We start from the raw sequence: 17,360 nt of genomic DNA on the forward strand, positions 1-17,360 counted from the left end.
CCTCACTCTGCCCAGTGCGAGGGTGTGCTGCAAGGGCCAAGAGCCAACTGCTGGTGAGACCTGGGTCTGATTCAGGGGACCTGGTGTCACTGCCTGGAGTGAGTGGTGTCCCAGTGCAGCTACTGGAGTAAGCGGGGTCTTTAACCTCCAGTCATGGGGTGGGGATGGTGTCCCCAAATCTAGGTACTGGGGACACACACCAGTGCGAGGTGAAGGAGGGGCTCTGCGTAGCAGGAGCTGGACCCTGTGTCACAGCCTGCGTGTCTGGTGGGGGGGCGAGAGTATCTCCCAAAACCGTGGGGGTGGGGTGTGCCTGTGTATTCACCAGCAAAATTGGAGCTGGACCAGCTGCTGAGTGAAGGACCCACGGGGTGGGGCTGGGGTCCAGGCAGGGGTGCCGGGGAGACAGAGGGGCCACGCTGGTGCTCAGGGGACCCGAGAGCGCACGTGCTTGTGAACCCCGAGCGTGTGTGTGCCAACACCAGTGACCTGCCCCGCCCCTGCCACCCCGGAGGAGGAGGGGCTGGGGCTGGTGTGTGATTTGGGTCCTGCGCATGGGTGCTGATGACGGCAGCACCTTGCCTGTAGCCAGCTGAGTCCCGTCAGTGTGTCCTGCGTATGTCCCGTGCCTGAGTCCCCCGTCTGTGACCTGTGTCTGTGTGTCCCGTGTCTTTGTGTCCTGTCTGTGTGTCCTGCGTCTGTGTATCCTGCGTGTGACCTGCGTCTGTGTCCCATCCCTGTGCATGCCGCGTCTGTGCATCCTGTGTGTGTCCCATCTCCGTGTCCCATGTCTCTGTGTCCTGCATCGGTGTCTCCGGTGTCGATGCGTCCCACGTCTGTGTCCCGTGTCGCTGTGTCCACGCGCGTGTCCCGAGGACCCGTGCCCCGCTGCGGGCCGGCTCCGCGGAGGCGAAGGAGGCAGCCGCACGCCCCGGCCTGGGCAGGCCCCGGAGTCCCGCGCCGGGCAGGGCTCCCGGCGTCTCGGCGTGTACGCCCGGTCCCCTGGGCAGCTCCTCCGCCTCTCGGGGGCGGGAGGGACCTTCGCCGGCCAAGGGGCGGCAGCTCCGCCGCGGGGGCAGGGGGCGCCCACCCTCCGCCGCAGCCCCGCAGCGGGCGGCACCGCGGGGCGGGGCGCTGCACGCGGCATTGGCGGGAGGTGCCGGTGGGGCCGCTCTCTGATTTGCGCTCCGGCCGCGGGGCGGGGTGGCTGTGCTCTCGCGGGAACGGAGCGCAGCGCGAGCGCAGCGCGGGAAACGCTGCGCGGGGCGGGCGGGATGGCGCGGGGCGGCGGCAGCGGGCACCCCGGGGCAGCGCGGTGGGGGCGCCGGGAGCCGGCGGAGGGGGCTGAAGGCGCGGCGGCCGGCAGGGACGATGGACCCGCGCTGTCCGCTCTCAAGCGCCTAGAGCGATCGCAGCGCACGGACCGGCTGGACGCGCTGTTCGGTTTCGAGCGGCCAGCGGAGCCCGGCGAGCGGACGGGATGGCTTATCAACATGCACCCGGTGCGGACCGGGGGGGCGGGCATCCGACGGAATGGAGTCCCACGGTGGAGGGGGCCGTCCCACGGGGGGCCCGGGGGAGTCGAGTCCCACGGGGGGAAGGGAGTCCCACGAGGGGAGGGGGGGCCCGGGGGAGGGGAGGCCCACGGAGGGACGGGGGAGGCCTGAGAGGTCTCGCAGGAGGAACTCCACTGAGTCCATGGTGTCTATGGGCAGACAGAGGTGCTGGACGAGGACCGGCGGTCAGTGAGTGCTGTGGACTACTACTTCATCCAGGAGGATGGGAGCCGCTTCAAGGTGGGTCCCTGGGGAGGCTGGGTGGGGTACAGGGTCCCACGAGTGGACCTGCCACCATCACCCATCTGCTGTTTCCTAGGTGGCCCTGCCCTACAAGCCCTACTTCTACATCGCCACCCGGAAGGTGAGGAGGGGACCCTGGGAGGGCTGAGGTCTCCAGGGTACAGGGCAAGCAGGTCGCTGGGGAGCTCAGGACCTGGGCAAGCTGCTTTGGGACCATAGTCTTTTGAGAGACAGAGCCATGCTGCTCAGCCTCCGTCTCTCATCAGGGCTGTGAGCGAGAAGTGTCCTCCTTCCTCTCCAAGAAGTTCCAAGGAAAGATTGCAAAGCTGGAAACCATCCCCAAAGAAGACTTGGACCTGGTCGGTATTACTCTGCCCTTTGTGCTCTTGAGTAGTGGGGGTTTTCTTTTGGACCTGAAGTAGGAAGGGACTGACTAGTGAAGGGAAACCATGCTTGACTTCAGCCTCTTAGTGCTGTTTGTGGTGCTTATCAGAAATGGGTTAATTAAGGCTAGTTGCTGATTGGTAGTAATTACTTTCCTTGAGCACATCAGCTGTTTCACTGTGTGTTCAAGAGGTTTATTTACAGGAATTAATGATTGGAGGAGGAGAGGGTACTGTGGGAAGAGGAGGATGCTCATTCTTGACTTCTCTTCCCTGGGTTGAATCCTGCTTGTGGGCCTGCCTGCATGGGCAGCAGGGCTGGCTGGGCCCTTGCTGTGCAGCTCTTGAATTCTTCCCTGACATGCCCACCAGGGTCTCTTCTTGGTGCTTGACTCTCCCACCCACTGGCACCTTTTTTTGGCCAGTTCTTGCACCTGCATCAGTCTAATCTGCCTTCCCCACCCCCCTTATGCTGACCATCCCTCAGTACTCATCTTCCCTGAGCTGGTGTCTTGCTGCTTTGCAGCCAAACCATTTGGTGGGCCTGAAGAGGAACTACATCAAGCTGTCCTTCTACACAGTGGATGACTTGGTGAAAGTGCGGAAAGAGATCTCTCCTGCTGTGAGGAAAAACAGAGAGCGAGACCAGGCGAGCGATGTCTACGTGGCCATGCTGTCAAGGTGGGAGCTCTGCTTAGGGTGACTGGTCAGTCCTTTGTGTTAATAATTGGATTCCCTTAACTGTTTCTTAGCTGTCCTCAGAGAGGCGTTGTCCTGCTTGAGGTCTGACCCCAGCTATGCCTCTCTGCCACCCATCTCTGAGATGGTTCTTCTAGCTCAGTGCTGCACATCAAGAGGCCCAAGAGCCTCTGGGATGTGATGTGCTGTGGTGGTACCTCTGCCTTCCGGTTGAACAGATGCCCTGTCCCTGAGAAGGGATACCGAGAGGCACCGGGCAACCTTCTAGCTGTGACTAAAGTGGAAAAAAACCCCAACAAACATTTTCTATCTGAATAAAAGCCAGGCACTTGTTTACAAGATTGGAAACACAGTTGCAGATATGAAAAAAAAATAAACTTTGTTTTTTAAGTCAACCAGAACATACACATGAAAAATTTGCCCCTCTGGTTTCCTGGCCGTGCAGTCTGATTTCAGCTGAAACTTGAGGAAGAAGAATTGAGCGACAAGCACTCCTTGCTCACCTGGAAGGCATGCCATCCCTGTTCAAAGTGCTTCCCAGGTTGCCTTGTTATGCTTAGACTCATTACCTTACTTATAAATCTAGTGCTGGCAGAACGATTCACTACACGATCACCCAGGGGTTTGTCTGGCTGTGCATCTGAGCAGACACAGCTCACAAACATGAGAAAAGGTGAATTGAGATGGGAGTGACAGGACTGCGTCTGCTGTCTGTTCCGGGGACACCTCTGCAAGCAGGGTGTGATTGCATGGTGGGGAACAGTTTCCTGTTCTCTCCTGTCACTGACTCCTGCTGCTGGGTGTCACCAGTGCCACATGGCTGTCCCTCGCAGCCAAGCATGTGAAGTTGTGTGCTTCAGTAAGGCAGCTGCCTCGCTCTGCTCCTTGCAGCACTCTGAGCGGAGGCAGCCTGAGCACAGATGAGGAGGGGATCTCCAGAAAGGTTGCCACCCAGATGGACAACATTGTGGATATGCGGGAGTATGATGTACCCTACCACGTTCGTGTCTCCATTGACCTGAAGATCCATGTGGTGAGTAAGGAATAGGGAAGCTGAAAGAGCTTCACTTTCCTGCTGCTCTACTCCTGAAGTGCAGGCAGGTTGGAAATGTTTTCTTTCCAGGATCTTTGTAAAGGCGTTGGTGACAATAAGTTCATGTGTAAAGCTTAGTCCTGTACTGCTGGGCCTTCTCCTCAGTTAATGACATGCAGAAAAGTCAAATGATTGATGCACCACTGCAGTTTGAGCCTTTCTTCTGGGCTGCATTTAATTCATGCAGGACTGTCCCTAGCAGCCAAAGCGATGCGAGGAGCTGGCCCCACAGTCAGGCACTGCCCGCCCTCATCTCTTGACAGGCTCACTGGTACAACGTGCGATACCGGGGCAGCACTTACCCCCCTGAAATCACCTGCCGAGATGACCTTGTGGAGCGACCGGTGAGCATTGGTCAGGCAGGCATCGGTCTGACCAGGTGCACGGCTGCTGTGTCTGGTTTCCGATGTGCTGCTGGAGTCACTGTGGTGCGCAGGGGGAAAGATTTGTTTCTGGGCTTGAGTAGTGATTTAGGGGTTGATAAAGAAGACAAATGACATGTCTAGAAGACATGGTTTGCTTGCTAGGCTAGCACTGGGCTTGATGGGAATTGCTCTTTACATTCAAGTCATTTTTAGAATATTTTCTAATGGATTTGGTCCTGTTCAGGATCCTGTTGTTCTCGCCTTTGACATTGAAACTACCAAACTGCCTTTGAAGTTTCCTGATGCAGAGACAGACCAGATCATGATGATCTCCTACATGATTGATGGGCAGGTAAGGGAGAGCAGAGTGGTTTCCTCCACGCTGCAGCCAGCAGCAAAGCTGGGGAGCAGGCCAGTGTTTCGCCTCCAACCCAGCTTGCTCCAGGTTTGCCTTGCTGCCAGTGCTTGGTGTGTGGCTGTGGAAATGAAATTAAAGTCTGAATGATGCATAAGATAATTAGTTTTGTGATACCAGTTCAGGTTGCTGGTGTTCCTCTGAGGGAGCAGTTGTAACCTGGAGACCACAGGGACAGTCATGTCCTGTGTTGTCTCCCCATGGCCTCCTTAGCCAATGGTCAGCAATGGTTCAGCAGATGACTCCCAAACAGTTGTTCCCCCTTGACAGAGCTCTGGCTTTCAAGAGGAAAATGTCCCATTGTTTGGACAGCATTTTCGGGTTGCCTGCAAGCCAAGTCCTCCTAACTGCCTCCTTGTCACCTCCCTAGGGCTACCTGATCACAAACAGGGAGATCGTCTCGGAGGATATCGAAGACTTTGAGTTTACTCCCAAGCCAGAGTATGAGGGTCCATTTTGTGTCTTTAATGAACCAGATGAAGTAAGTATGTTCTGCCCAGCAGACTTTTACTTGCCTGGGGCTCTTGTTGGCCAAAAAGAACAAATCATTTGGTAGGCTCCCTTGCTGGGAAACACGGTGGGTCCGGCAGGGCTGGTCATGCTTTCTTTTCTTGGTAATAAGGGTGATAGAGGTCAGGCTTGGGCTGGGTGTGGAGGAAAAGGGAAGGGTGGAGTAAACTGTATGGTATCCATGACCTGTCCGTGGAGGAGATGAAGTTACTTTATATATGTATTTCTTCCACTCTTCTGTTTCAACCTAGGCTCATTTAATCCAGAGGTGGTTTGAACATGTCCAGGAGACCAAGCCCACCATCATTGTCACATACAACGGAGACTTCTTTGACTGGTAAGATCAGGAATGAAAACTAAGCTGGCAAGGTGTCATCTGAGCTGTGGGGCAGGGTCAGGGACCAGCCTCAACATCCTTCCATAGTTCACACAGTGGTGATAATGTATGGTCCATACCACCTGTCTGGTCAGTTTGAGCATCTCACAAAATCCTGTGGTCATTGGCTTGGAAATATGAGCTTCTGTAGCATCCCATCTGCTTGGCTGGGCTGCCTTAAACCCTTGTCGAGGTGGCAATGTTGGTGTAACAGATGACCCCAGCCTTGGGAGAGCAGGGAGAGGGTCAAAAGAGACCCGGAGGATATTGGGGAGGGGGGTGCAGGCAAGCCTTGGGGAGGTGAGGGGAGAGCGACCACGTGCCTCTACCTCCTGGTGCAGGATGTAAGCAAGCAGTTTTGCTTCTTGGGTCATGCTGCAATTCTGTCCTGCAGGAAGTTTTGTCAGTGGCCAGATGGCATGGATAAATCACAAGAAAAATTCTTTAGATAGTTTCTAGCAAAGCAGTTGTGAAACCGTTGTTGGAGGTGAAGGGAAATGGCTGTTCTGTTCCTTTTTTTCATGCTGCCTCTTTCCCCAGGCCCTTTGTAGAATCAAGAGCAGCAGCTCATGGAATTAATATGTATCAGGAAATTGGATTTCAGAAGGACAGCCAGGGAGAGTACAAAGCATCCCAGTGTATCCACATGGACTGTCTAAGGTACCAAATGCTGCTCCTCTACTCTATAACTGTGTCTTTATTTCTTGAATTTGTATAAAATACCTGCACTTGTATTTGAATACGGTCCTCCTGCCTTGTTGGAAGCCTTCCTGTTTCGCACCTCCCTAGGCTGGTGTGATAGTCCATTTCATGTCCTACTTTCCCTTGGCAGTCTACTGCAGAAGCTGCTAAGCCTTCCCTGTGAAGGGCTGTCAGGGCTGACTCTCTCCCTGCAGCCTGCTGGTGGCTGTCCTTTGGTGTTTGAGGTCAGGTTTGGGGGAGTGGAAAAAGGGTGGGATAAGATCAAGCCATTGGAGTAGGGAAAGGATTATATCCTAACCCAACCCCCACTACAGCTAGAAGAGGAAAGACACTTTGTGGGTGCATGGGGCAGAGAGAAGCTGGGGGGTTTGTGTGGGTTTCCTCCACTGGAGCAGTGTCTGGACTTTGGAGAGTGGCTGGCTGTCCTTGCAGTCCTGGTAGTGTCTCCTCCAGTGGCTAAATGTTTAACTTAGAGCCAGTGAGGGAGCTGGAATGTGGTAATTCTGAGCAGTGATGATGGTACGGATAGCGGGGTTTGTCCTGGTTGGGATTTAAGTGCATTGGTAGAAATGCAGGATATCTGAAGCTGAGCAGCCTCTTACTCATCTGTGCTTGGATGCTCAGCTCTCGGCTGTTCTTGGTGAGAGGTCCCTTTTGCAACTGAGGTCCTGTTTGCAAGCCTGAACCCCTTTTTGAAGGGCAGGGCTGGTTTCTTTGCACGAACTGGTATTTTCGTGGTTCTGTCCAGGTGGGTGAAGAGAGACAGTTACCTCCCAGTGGGAAGTCACAACCTGAAAGCAGCAGCTAAAGCAAAACTGGGTTATGATCCAGTGGAGCTGGACCCTGAAGAGATGTGCCGGATGGCTATGGAGGAGCCTCAGGTATTCCCTCCAAGTGCTGTATCTCCTCTGAGCAATTAGAAAGCAAGCCTAGAGCAACTGCAATATGATTGTATTGTTAAAGTGTTACAAAATGTTTTTGCTTAATGCAGTGGGTTTTGCGAAATTAACTGCCTGCCTCCCCAATTGCCAATGCCTTAGAAGCAGTTAAGCTTGTGGGGAGAAAGGGATTTCTTGAAGTGTTTCTAGCACTGGCATTGAGCTGTGTATTTTCTGTATTTATTTACATCAAGGCAAAGTGGCAGGCACCACCTAAATCGGAAATGTCACAAAGAGCCATGACTTGCTGGAGGGACAAGGAATAGGTTTAGCACTCAAGGTGTCGTGGGCAGGGGATTTCTGCTGGAGCAGCCTCCTGATTCCCATATGAGCGGTGTATGTGCCATGAGCTTATCCTCCCCATTTCTTCTCATACAAAGCTGATGTATCATGGTGTAATTAGAGCTAGAGCAGGATGTCCTCTGAAGCAAACAGATTATTCTTTACTACCTAGGATATGTAGAAATGCACCTTTCCCTTCTTCCTGCCGATAACAATCGTGTCCAGCAGGAAGCAATGAAAGATTGTCATTGAGCTACTCCATCATGTGTGATTGGGATTAATTTGCCTCATACCCTTCCCCAACAGACCCTGGCCACCTATTCGGTGTCTGATGCAGTTGCCACCTATTACATGTATATGAAGTATGTGCATCCGTTCATTTTTGCTTTGTGTACCATCATTCCCATGGAGCCTGACGAGGTGGGTGTACTCCTGAAATGACGATTTCTTTGCTGGGTGAAGAGCCACATCTCCCACACCGCATGGCTAAGCCATGGACCCGACTCCCACTGCCTGGGCACTTTCCCATCTGTGTCAGGGAGGAGGATGGATTTGGAAGCTACTCCTTTCTCTCCATAGCCCCAATGTGTTTTGAGAGATGTGTCTAAGAACAAGAGACCTGAGGGTCCACAGTAAAGGCTGGAGCAAGAATGTATGGTTGGTGCTACATGCTCAGCCAGGATTACTTGTAGTCATGCAAAGCTGGGTCTCCTGGTGGCTGTTGTCAGCTGTTGGGAGGATGTGCTAAGCATGTAGGAAATGTCCCTCTCCTGCCATCCGGTTTAGCTTACAAAAGGCACTTGACAGTGGAGTAGCATCAGGAGATGATGGCAGCAGGGGTCTGGAGGTCTTTGCACTGTCCATTTGGAGACAATGCAAAGACTGGAGGTCTTTGCCTGCTCTCCTCCCAGCCGACACAAAGGAGTCTGTGTTGGTTTCTCACTTGCTCCCATCACGTTTGCCATGGGCTGCAGTACTATCTGCTGCATGGTCGCACGTGTGTCACCAGCTGAAACAGTCTGGCTTGCTGATGTGGCTGTAAGGCCCATCCGGTCCCACCAGTGGTGGTACAGCACTGCTTGCTGAATCGAGTTTGGGTTGGAAAGGACCTTCAGAGATCGCCTAGTCCAGCTCCCTGCCACAGGCAGGGACACCCCCCCCAGCCCAGGCTGCTCCCCGCCCCGTCCAGCCTGGCCTTGAGCCCAGCCAGGGATGGGGCACCCACAGCTGCCCTGGGCAGCCTGTCCCAGCGCCTCGCCACACTCTGTGTAAAACATTTCTTCCTTATATCTAAATCTACTCTTCTTGAGTTTAAAACCAGCTTTGATGTCTCTCCTTCAGGTGTTAAGAAAAGGATCTGGGACACTGTGTGAGGCACTGCTGATGGTTCAGGCCTACCATGCCAACATAATCTTCCCTAACAAGCAGGAGCAGGAATTCAACAAACTTACAGAAGATGGCCATGTGCTGGACTCAGAGACATATGTGGGAGGTCACGTGGAAGCACTGGAATCTGGGGTCTTCCGCAGTGACATCCCCTGCCGCTTCAAAATGGTAAGGGGCCAATGCAGCCAACTACTGTCCTCACGGAATGTGGCAGTGAGGAATAACATTCTGCTGGTGTTAACATCTCCCACGTGTCCCTGCTGGGCTTGGGCAGACCTTGAGCACCTGAAGCTGCACGGAGCTGGGCTGGGGAGGATGTGGAGGAGGCCTCCAAGTGGCTGTCTGTGCTTCACTGGGAGAGCAGGTGTCATATGTGTCACGTACTGAAAGCAAGCCAGACCTTGTTGACAGCAAGGGAGACCAGCGAAGTGGAGGTTTTGAGCCAGTGGTTCCTGGAAAATATGCCTCTGTCCCCTGTCTTGTCCTCCCTCTGTCCTTCCACCCAAACTAAGCTTCTTCTGAACCCTTCCTGGGAGTCTTTCATCTCTTTCTGGTTCATGCTGCTGTCTCTGCAACCTCCCCCTTGCCCTGCTTCACTGCTATCTTGTGTTCATGGACTCTTATAAGTTTTCAGATGTGGTTTCACTCTCTGCTGTGAGATGCGTCACACTTAGTGTGAGACGCTTTGGTGGATGGTGGATATGATCTAGTGAATGATCATGGGGGAGCACATACTGGGTGTATAAAAGGATCTAGACTAAGTCTGATTCTTAGGACCCTTGCACCAGCCAGCATGCAGCTGTGAGAGGTGCAGCACTACCAAACACAAATGCAACTGGCTGCTCATTAGCTGCCCTCATCTCTTCCTTTTGTTGCTTTTTTTTTTAAATCTGACCTGGTGTCGGTGGTCTCAGCCCTGCCTGTGTCTCAGTATGATGCCCTACGCTGAAGGGCTGTGCTTAGAGCTCCTCAAGTCAGGCAGAGACATGAGCAGCAGGGCAGGAGCTGCCAGCCTGCAGCTGGGGATGGCTGCCCATGGTCTCGGTACCATTCCCATGCCCCTGCAGAATCCTGCTGCCTTTGACTTCCTGGTGCAGCGTGTGGAGAAGACGCTGCGGCACGCCATCGAGGAGGAGGAGCGTTTGCCGCTGGATCAAGTCACCAACTTCCAGGAGGTACATTGCCTGTGGCTTGGCTGGGCTTGGCAGGGAGGGCTGAGTTGCAGCTTTAAAGTGCCTGTTCATCTTCATTTTGTGCTCTACTGAGAGAGACCAAGAAGCTTATCTATGGACACCTGCAGAGTAGATGGTGTTAAGGGATGTTGTAAGCAGCCACCACCTCCAGCAGCCCTAGCCAGGACACCCCTGCCCAGGTGCTGGAGCACACCCCGGGGATGCAGGGTCTCTGTCCTGGCTGAGGGATGCGGTTCCTGCTTTCCCCTTTGCATGCTCAACCAGGAGCAAAGCTGTGAGACAGGATTTAGTGAGAAGACAGACCCCTCAGATATCCCAAATACTTATGTTCCTCTCATTCATGACTTCTTAATGGCTACAAAGCGCAGGTCACCCCTCTCCAAAGCTGAGCCTGGAGTTTCTTGGGGGGCATCATCAGTTAGTGACTGAGGACTTCTGGTCTTTGCTGTTGTCTCCTTTAACCCATTTGTACTGAAAAGGTCCTTGATCCGAGTAACCTTTAGGAAGTAGTTGCTCTCACCTTTCACAGGTAAAGCCTACCTTGGAGGTCCAAAACCAAACCTAAAGTACTGGTTGGTGATCAAGGAGTCCTTCCTTAATGCTGCTCCTCTGGTCCTTTAAATCCTTCCCCAGAGTCTGTCCCTGTCCAGGAGTAAAGGACCAAATTCAACAATTATTTGACTTTTTGTCTCGCCACAGGTTTGTGATGAAATCAAGGTCAAACTGAATTCCCTGAAGGATGTTCCGAACAGAATTGAGTGTCCCCTTATCTACCATCTAGATGTGGGGGCCATGTACCCCAACATCATTCTGACCAACAGGCTGCAAGTGGGTAACATCAACCTCATCTCTCCTAATTTGTCTTTCAGATGACCTTAGTGATCCCTCTGATCGGATCCCCTTAGCAGCGAGGCCTGAACTTTTGGCTCAGGGCAGAGGGATCCTATAAGGCTGGGTGCGAAATTCACTCAGGCTGCCGTGATGCCAGCTGTGCTGAGGCTGAGCTATTGTTTTTGTGGGTGTTGTGTTCCTGAAAGGTTCTGGAAAGGAGTGCTCACCGAGTACCATCTCTGATGTTTATGTCTGTGCTCTAGTGCCACCCAGCACCTGTGCTGGCATGAGTTGTCATTTGGAGAGCTGTCCCCTCTAACACCTTTGTGTCTCTTGCTCATGTCTAGCCCTCAGCTGTGGTGGATGAGGCCACATGTGCTGCCTGTGACTTCAACAAACCAGGTGCCAACTGTCAGCGCCGGATGACTTGGCAGTGGAGAGGAGAGTTCAGTAAGTACAGTAAGGACCGTGCAGTCCAGCCTACAAAGATGGAGACTAATTCCTGCTTCTCCCTTGGGAAACTGATGGCTGCCCTCCTCCGCAGTGCCTGCCAGCCGCAGTGAGTATCACCGCATCCAGCAGCAGCTGGAGTCGGAGAAGTTCCCCGCCCTGTCCCCTGAGGGAGCACCCCGCGCCTTCCACGAGCTCTCCCGGGAAGAACAGGCCAAATATGAGAAAAAGCGGCTGGCAGGTAAAAAAAAAAAAAAATAATCAAGCTCACGATCTGGAGCAGTTTTGCAACCTAGACTGAGTGGTGCTTACCATTGATTACCTCTCTTACAGCTGTGGGGTGGGTTCAGACTGGGTCTGCTCTCAGGCAGCCCTTCTCAAGGATGCTGGCAGGCTCCTGTGTGCTTCCCAAAGAGAGGTCAGGCACTGGTGCCTGTGTCAGTTTTTCTCCTTTTGTCTGTTGAGAGCTGTGGAGCTCTCCTGTTGAGAGCTGAAACGTGAATGACTTCAATTTTTATTTTTTTAATTTTTTTTGGAAGGCTGCTAGTTTAAGCCTGTTAATGAAAGGGAAACATAACGTTATCCCATCACCTGGCGTGCTGCTCTTCAGCAGAACCATCTTGCTGGCTGGGGGCAGAGCCTGGGTTTGTGGCTGGGCCATACATGCATCATGAGTTTTTCCCCCACCTGTCCCTGTTTCTCCGTAAGGAGGTACTGTTTTCCTCTGTGCTGGTGCCTTCCTTCCGCTCCCTTTGGAGCAGGACCATCTCCCTGATTACCTGTGCCTGATGCTTAGATGTCTCCCTGTTCATACTGTGCCCATCCTTGAGAAGCTCCCTCTGCCTTTTCCCTTGACTAGATTACTGCCGCAAGGCGTACAAGAAGATCCATGTCACCAAGGTGGAGGAACGAGTCACCACCATCTGCCAGCGAGAGAACTCTTTCTATGTGGACACAGTACGAGCTTTCAGGGACCGCCGCTACGAGTTCAAGGGGCTGCACAAGGTAGCAAGCTCAGTCTCTGGTTTAACTTGTCTTGCTAAGGCTGGGGACCTCTTACCTCTCACCCAAGATCCAAGCCCTAAAGGATTGCTCTATTCAGCCTTCGTCTTTGCGAAGTACATGGTGGAGCTCCTGACAGCTGTGGCTGCTTGCTGCTGAATCTGTAGTGGCTGCTGCCATGGCATTTACTGCCTCCGTGGTGCTGTCAGAAACAAAGCTGCATCTCCAGTTTTCACTGGGTTTAGCAAATCCTCATCTAGTCTCTGTTGTGATATATCTGATCTGGCTGGGTTCAGTCTAGACCTGGCTTCTCGGCTTGTCTCTTCATGTAGGAAGAAAGGCCTAGACCTTGCGTTAAGGAACAGTTGATTCCAGGAGGATGTTCTAGTTCTCTGCTGATTTAGGTTCATGCTAGAGGAGACCAGGGCACATTATTCTTGGAGTGTGTTGGAGGCAATGACAAGGCCCTAGGACTCTGGTGGAGTTAATTAACGAGCCATTTGCTTTGTGGTTACTCACCGATGCCTCTTCTGCCATGAATCATGGAGCTGGCCAAGAGGCTTTTTCTGCACAGGTGGTTTTGCTATTTAGCCAGAACATCATGGGCTGCTGCAGGCAGCGTGTTCAGTTCTGGCCTGTGCACATGGCGCAGCACAGCTGGTGCAGACAGGCAGCGCTGCTGGTGCTGATTGAACTCTGATCACAGTCAGATTACAGTTGGTGCTGCAGGTTCCTCCTACTGTGTGGCAAAGTGCCTCTGGCCAGCTCCTGCTCTGCTGCAAAAGAAAAGGGAATGTTCAGCTCATGCTACTGATCTTTGGCAAAGATACCATTCTAGAGTTGTCATGCTATACTGGGACAGAGGGGGAGCCGGTTGGATACCACCAGTAGCGATGTGTGGGATCATCCTGACTGCCTGTGGCTTGCAGGTGTGGAAGAAGAAACTGTCTGCTGCGGTGGAGACAGGAGATGCCTCTGAAGTGAAGCGCTGCAAGAACATGGAAATCCTGTATGACTCCCTGCAGCTGGCCCACAAGTGCATCCTCAACTCTTTCTATGGCTACGTCATGCGGAAAGGGTGAGTCTCCCCGCTGGGTGATGCTGGGGTCCTCTGGAGAGGACCCTTGGAAACTGGGATTGTTCTAGGGAGACTATCACTTGCTGCTTCTGCTTCTGCAGCACCAGGATGAAGGTGAGTGCTGCCTGCAACACTCTTCTCGCTTCTGCCGATGACTTCTCATCCTAGAGACTCCTGCCAGACATTAAGTGTTGGGCATAAGTGATGGGAATCCTGTCTGTTAGTGGGTGTCCAGCTTTTCTGAAGCATCATAACTAGGCCAAGGAGAACTATATACTAAGGGCCAGTGTTGATGGGTTTCTTGCCCTTCTTACTCTGGAGGTCCTCCTGCCCTTTCCATAGCTGGGTTTGGGAGGGAGTGCTTCATGCTCTTCATTCCTCTGCTCACAGAGCTCGCTGGTACTCCATGGAAATGGCTGGCATCGTATGCTTCACAGGAGCGAATATCATCACTCAGGCCAGGGAACTGATCGAGCAGATTGGGTGAGTATGTGCTGAGCTGGGGAAGAAAGGTCTGTTTGCATCTGGGACAGATCTGGGAGCACACTGAGCTTTTATCAGTCAATGTTGAAGATTCAGATATGTGGCAGTGGTGTGGTTATTCTGTTGTATCGTGAGGGTTTGCTTTGCAGAAGGGACCAAGTGGATGAAACAGGCTGCTTTTGCCTTTATGTGGGACACAGAGCTGATCCTCACCCATCATACGCTCTCCTGACAGTGACCTTCCTTCTTTAGGAGACCTCTGGAACTGGATACCGATGGGATTTGGTGTGTCCTCCCCAACAGTTTCCCAGAGAACTTTGTCATCAAGTCAACCAATGCCAAGAAGCCAAAGGTGACAATCTCCTACCCAGGTGCCATGCTGAACATCCTGGTGAAGGTGAGCTTTGTACCCATCCCGGCCAGCTCTCAGTCTGGGGAAAAAGGAGGTGGAGGGCTGATGATGGAGGAGGGCCTCTCCCATCTCTGCACCCTGTGTAGTGAGTGGGACGTTGGGGCTGATGGTTCTGCTTGCTGCACAGCTGCTCTCTGCCCCAGAGACCACCTGACAGCAGAGGGAGAGGCTCTGATGTCCCTGCAGCAGAGAGGGTGGTGTGTAAGAGGCCAGGGCTGATGCATGCTCACCTGTGCAGGCGGGGAATCCAGACTAGAGCAAGGTCCAAACCCATCCTCTGCTTGCTCCAGGTTCTTTAAGACAAAATAACATAATTTTAGGGTCCAAAGCATTTTTCTTTTCAACAGGCAGGTTAGATGTCTTGATTTGAGTCCCAAACTGTGCTGTAGCTTTCAGAGGGGTGGTCAGTGTTCCCTTTTGGGCAGGGTGTGCCCAAGGGGCATCTCCTGGTGTAACCAGCCCAGCTGTTGAGTGAAGCTGTTCTCCTGGGGCTGTGCCCATAGGAAGGCTTCACAAATGATCAGTACCAGGAACTACAGGACCCAGCCTCTCTCACCTATGTCACACGGTCGGAGAACAGCATCTTTTTTGAAGTGGATGGACCGTACCTGGCCATGATCCTCCCAGCTTCCAAGGAGGAGGGCAAGAAGCTGAAGAAAAGGTGAGACTTCAAGCTTGAAATATTATCGGTTTCCCCAGGTAACAGATTGAGGGTCTGTTTCCCTTCATGCACGCAGGGCACGTTGGTCCTTGCATCTGGAGCTGGCAACATGCTTGATTTGCTGGCTTTAAATGGGAAGTTCCTTACACTAGATTGTCTTTGAATCCAGTTATACACTTGCCTCCAGTGCCATGCTATGGCAATAAATTCTAGAAGATAACAGCAAACCAACGTTTCTCCAAATTGGTGACCAGACATGATCTCCTTGTTTGGGTCTGAGGTGTGCCGGAGAACTTTGACTTTCCTTCTGAGGACTTCCAATGCTGTTTATATTCAAGTGAATCCGTTTAAATTCACCAATTCCTGCCTTCCCAGCTCTCAGGAGTTCACAGACCTCCAGTAATGCTTCTCTAGATGTTTCCCCTTCTCTGTCTGGAAGAAGGAACAGGTCCTGCCATTATTGTCAATTTACTGGGTGGTTGTACTCAAACTTCACTGATTTCCTCCTAAATGGGAACACAAGCTAGAGCAGTAGCAACCACTAGCTGGAAGGGTGCCCACAGACCTGGGTCTGGCTCCCAGAAATGCTGTCTCTGCCCTCCTGCACCCTCTGTCCTTACAGCCTTGTGCTTAATGCCCCCTTGGATGAGCTTCAGCACCCACCATCTCCTGTCGGTGCCTTTCTGCAGGCAGCGAGTCCCTGCCACAGGAGTTGAGGTCATGCCAAGAGCTGAGCGAGCTCTGTTCTTAGGAATGTTCTCTCGGGGCCCGTTGGTTTCTTTTAGTGTGGGGATGATAGCAAGTACATTTATTTCTTGGTCACTCTCCAACCAAAACAGCCTGGAGGTGGCTAGCAGGCACCATGGTCAGTGAGGGAAGAAAAGGCTGTGCTCACAGGAATGTGGTCGGGTGGGAGAAGGGCTGGCTAAGTGATGCAGGCTTGAGTATCCCTTCTCTTCTCTTAGCTGGTGCTCCCATGCATTTTTTCTTGAGATGTACAAATATTTGGGAGAGCTGGGAAATTAAAGGGGAAAAAAAAAAGGGGGGGGGGGAGATAAAAGGAGAGAGGGTGTAGTGTTCCTGTAGTCATGTCATGGCTACATCCAGTTTCCTCTGAACTCCTTTGCCAGTGTGTGAGCTGACAAAGTTTCCTCCTTCTCTCTAAACCTCTTCCTAATGTCTTCCTCCATCCATTTCCCCACCTGGGGTCTCGCCTCCCGTCCTTTAATTGCATGCAATAGGGTCATTCTCCCAATGTGTATGGATGAGCTGGGGCACAAGCTGGCATGCTTTTGCAGACCAAGTTGTAAGAGTGGGTAGAGCACCACCTCTAGATGTTCCAAGATGATCCTAGTGCTGAGCAGTGCAGCTCTGCTGAACGCGCCAGGTGGCAGCATGGTGGCATGGGGAGAAGCATCCTGGCAGGAGGGGCACCAGTGGCATCCTGGAGTATGTGTCCCTTGGTGCAGGCCAGGTTTTGCCCAGGCTCTGTCCCCTAGGTATGCAGTATTCAATGAGGATGGGTCCCTGGCCGAGCTGAAGGGATTTGAGGTGAAGCGCCGGGGCGAGCTCCAGCTGGTGAAGATATTCCAGTCTTCTGTATTTGAAGCCTTTCTCAAAGGCAGCACCCTGGAGGAGGTCTACGCTTCTGTGGCCAAGGTGGCCGATTACTGGCTGGATGTGCTCTACAGCAAGGTAAGCGCAGTTCAGCATGTCTGTGCTCCCAAGGTGGAGCCAGAGAAGAAGTGGCAGAGCTAGTCAGGCACTGTTGGGGAGGGTGGACTTCACTTGTGCAGAGTGGTGGTCCGCTGTGCCTCTGATGGTCAATTCCATCATACTCCTGCTGCTTTGGTTCTCTAGGGCTGCCGTCTTTCAGTGCGAGGGTGCTTCGTTCGGGTGTAACTGTGGGTGAGCAGCGTCCTTCTGCAGTTGTCTCCTTAATGGAGCTGGTTTGGTGGCCCTCATACCCCTCGGACACTGGCTGAGAGCATTTGCTGAGGCAGGGAATGACGGAGCCACTTGCCTGGGGAGTGTTTTATGAGAAGCATGGAGCCATCAGCTATACAATAACTGGGGAGAGCAAAGAAAATGTAAGAAACTGGGGGGGTGAGAGAGACTGAGAGCGTGGCTGGGTCCTTCCATTTTGCAGTGACCTTGTACAAGTTCTTGGTGAGCCTAACTTGTGTGTGCTGCATAAAGCAGCGCTGCCACCCCTGTGGCATAAACCGATGCAAGCCTAGGATCCATGCTCTCCCTTCTCAGTAGGTCACGTCATGTCGGCAGCTGCAACAGGGAGCAATTC

At 52.9% G+C, this 17,360-nt stretch overlaps 1 protein-coding gene across 3 annotated transcripts in view; it reads left to right on the forward strand.

The window, feature by feature from the left end:
• The first annotated feature begins 85 nt into the window (after nucleotides 1–85).
• The window catches only part of POLE (DNA polymerase epsilon, catalytic subunit), a 30,672-nt gene continuing 13,397 nt past the window's right edge, over nucleotides 86–17,360 (forward strand). The window contains exons 1-24 of one of the 3 annotated variants that reach the window (XM_080402451.1): nucleotides 86–1,502; nucleotides 1,716–1,796; nucleotides 1,876–1,920; nucleotides 2,066–2,158; nucleotides 2,709–2,863; nucleotides 3,773–3,914; nucleotides 4,238–4,318; nucleotides 4,584–4,691; nucleotides 5,125–5,235; nucleotides 5,516–5,601; nucleotides 6,181–6,300; nucleotides 7,091–7,223; nucleotides 7,869–7,982; nucleotides 8,904–9,116; nucleotides 10,016–10,123; nucleotides 10,841–10,969; nucleotides 11,320–11,422; nucleotides 11,517–11,663; nucleotides 12,282–12,427; nucleotides 13,354–13,502; nucleotides 13,893–13,985; nucleotides 14,238–14,382; nucleotides 14,901–15,058; nucleotides 16,558–16,753. In XM_080402451.1, coding sequence (XP_080258577.1) covers nucleotides 744–1,502; nucleotides 1,716–1,796; nucleotides 1,876–1,920; nucleotides 2,066–2,158; nucleotides 2,709–2,863; nucleotides 3,773–3,914; nucleotides 4,238–4,318; nucleotides 4,584–4,691; nucleotides 5,125–5,235; nucleotides 5,516–5,601; nucleotides 6,181–6,300; nucleotides 7,091–7,223; nucleotides 7,869–7,982; nucleotides 8,904–9,116; nucleotides 10,016–10,123; nucleotides 10,841–10,969; nucleotides 11,320–11,422; nucleotides 11,517–11,663; nucleotides 12,282–12,427; nucleotides 13,354–13,502; nucleotides 13,893–13,985; nucleotides 14,238–14,382; nucleotides 14,901–15,058; nucleotides 16,558–16,753 — 3,615 coding nt within the window. In that variant the 5' untranslated portion in view covers nucleotides 86–743. Of the gene's footprint in view, nucleotides 1,503–1,715; nucleotides 1,797–1,875; nucleotides 1,921–2,065; nucleotides 2,159–2,708; nucleotides 2,864–3,772; nucleotides 3,915–4,237; nucleotides 4,354–4,583; nucleotides 4,692–5,124; nucleotides 5,236–5,515; nucleotides 5,602–6,180; nucleotides 6,301–7,090; nucleotides 7,224–7,868; nucleotides 7,983–8,903; nucleotides 9,117–10,015; nucleotides 10,124–10,840; nucleotides 10,970–11,319; nucleotides 11,423–11,516; nucleotides 11,664–12,281; nucleotides 12,428–13,353; nucleotides 13,503–13,892; nucleotides 13,986–14,237; nucleotides 14,383–14,900; nucleotides 15,059–16,557; nucleotides 16,754–17,360 lie in introns of those variants that run through there. The other 2 variants (XM_080402452.1, XM_080402453.1) reach the window with 2 other exon arrangements.

Source organism: Falco punctatus (assembly GCF_963210335.1).
Source record: "Falco punctatus genome assembly, chromosome: 1".
NCBI classification, from domain to species: Eukaryota; Metazoa; Chordata; class Aves; order Falconiformes; family Falconidae; genus Falco; species Falco punctatus.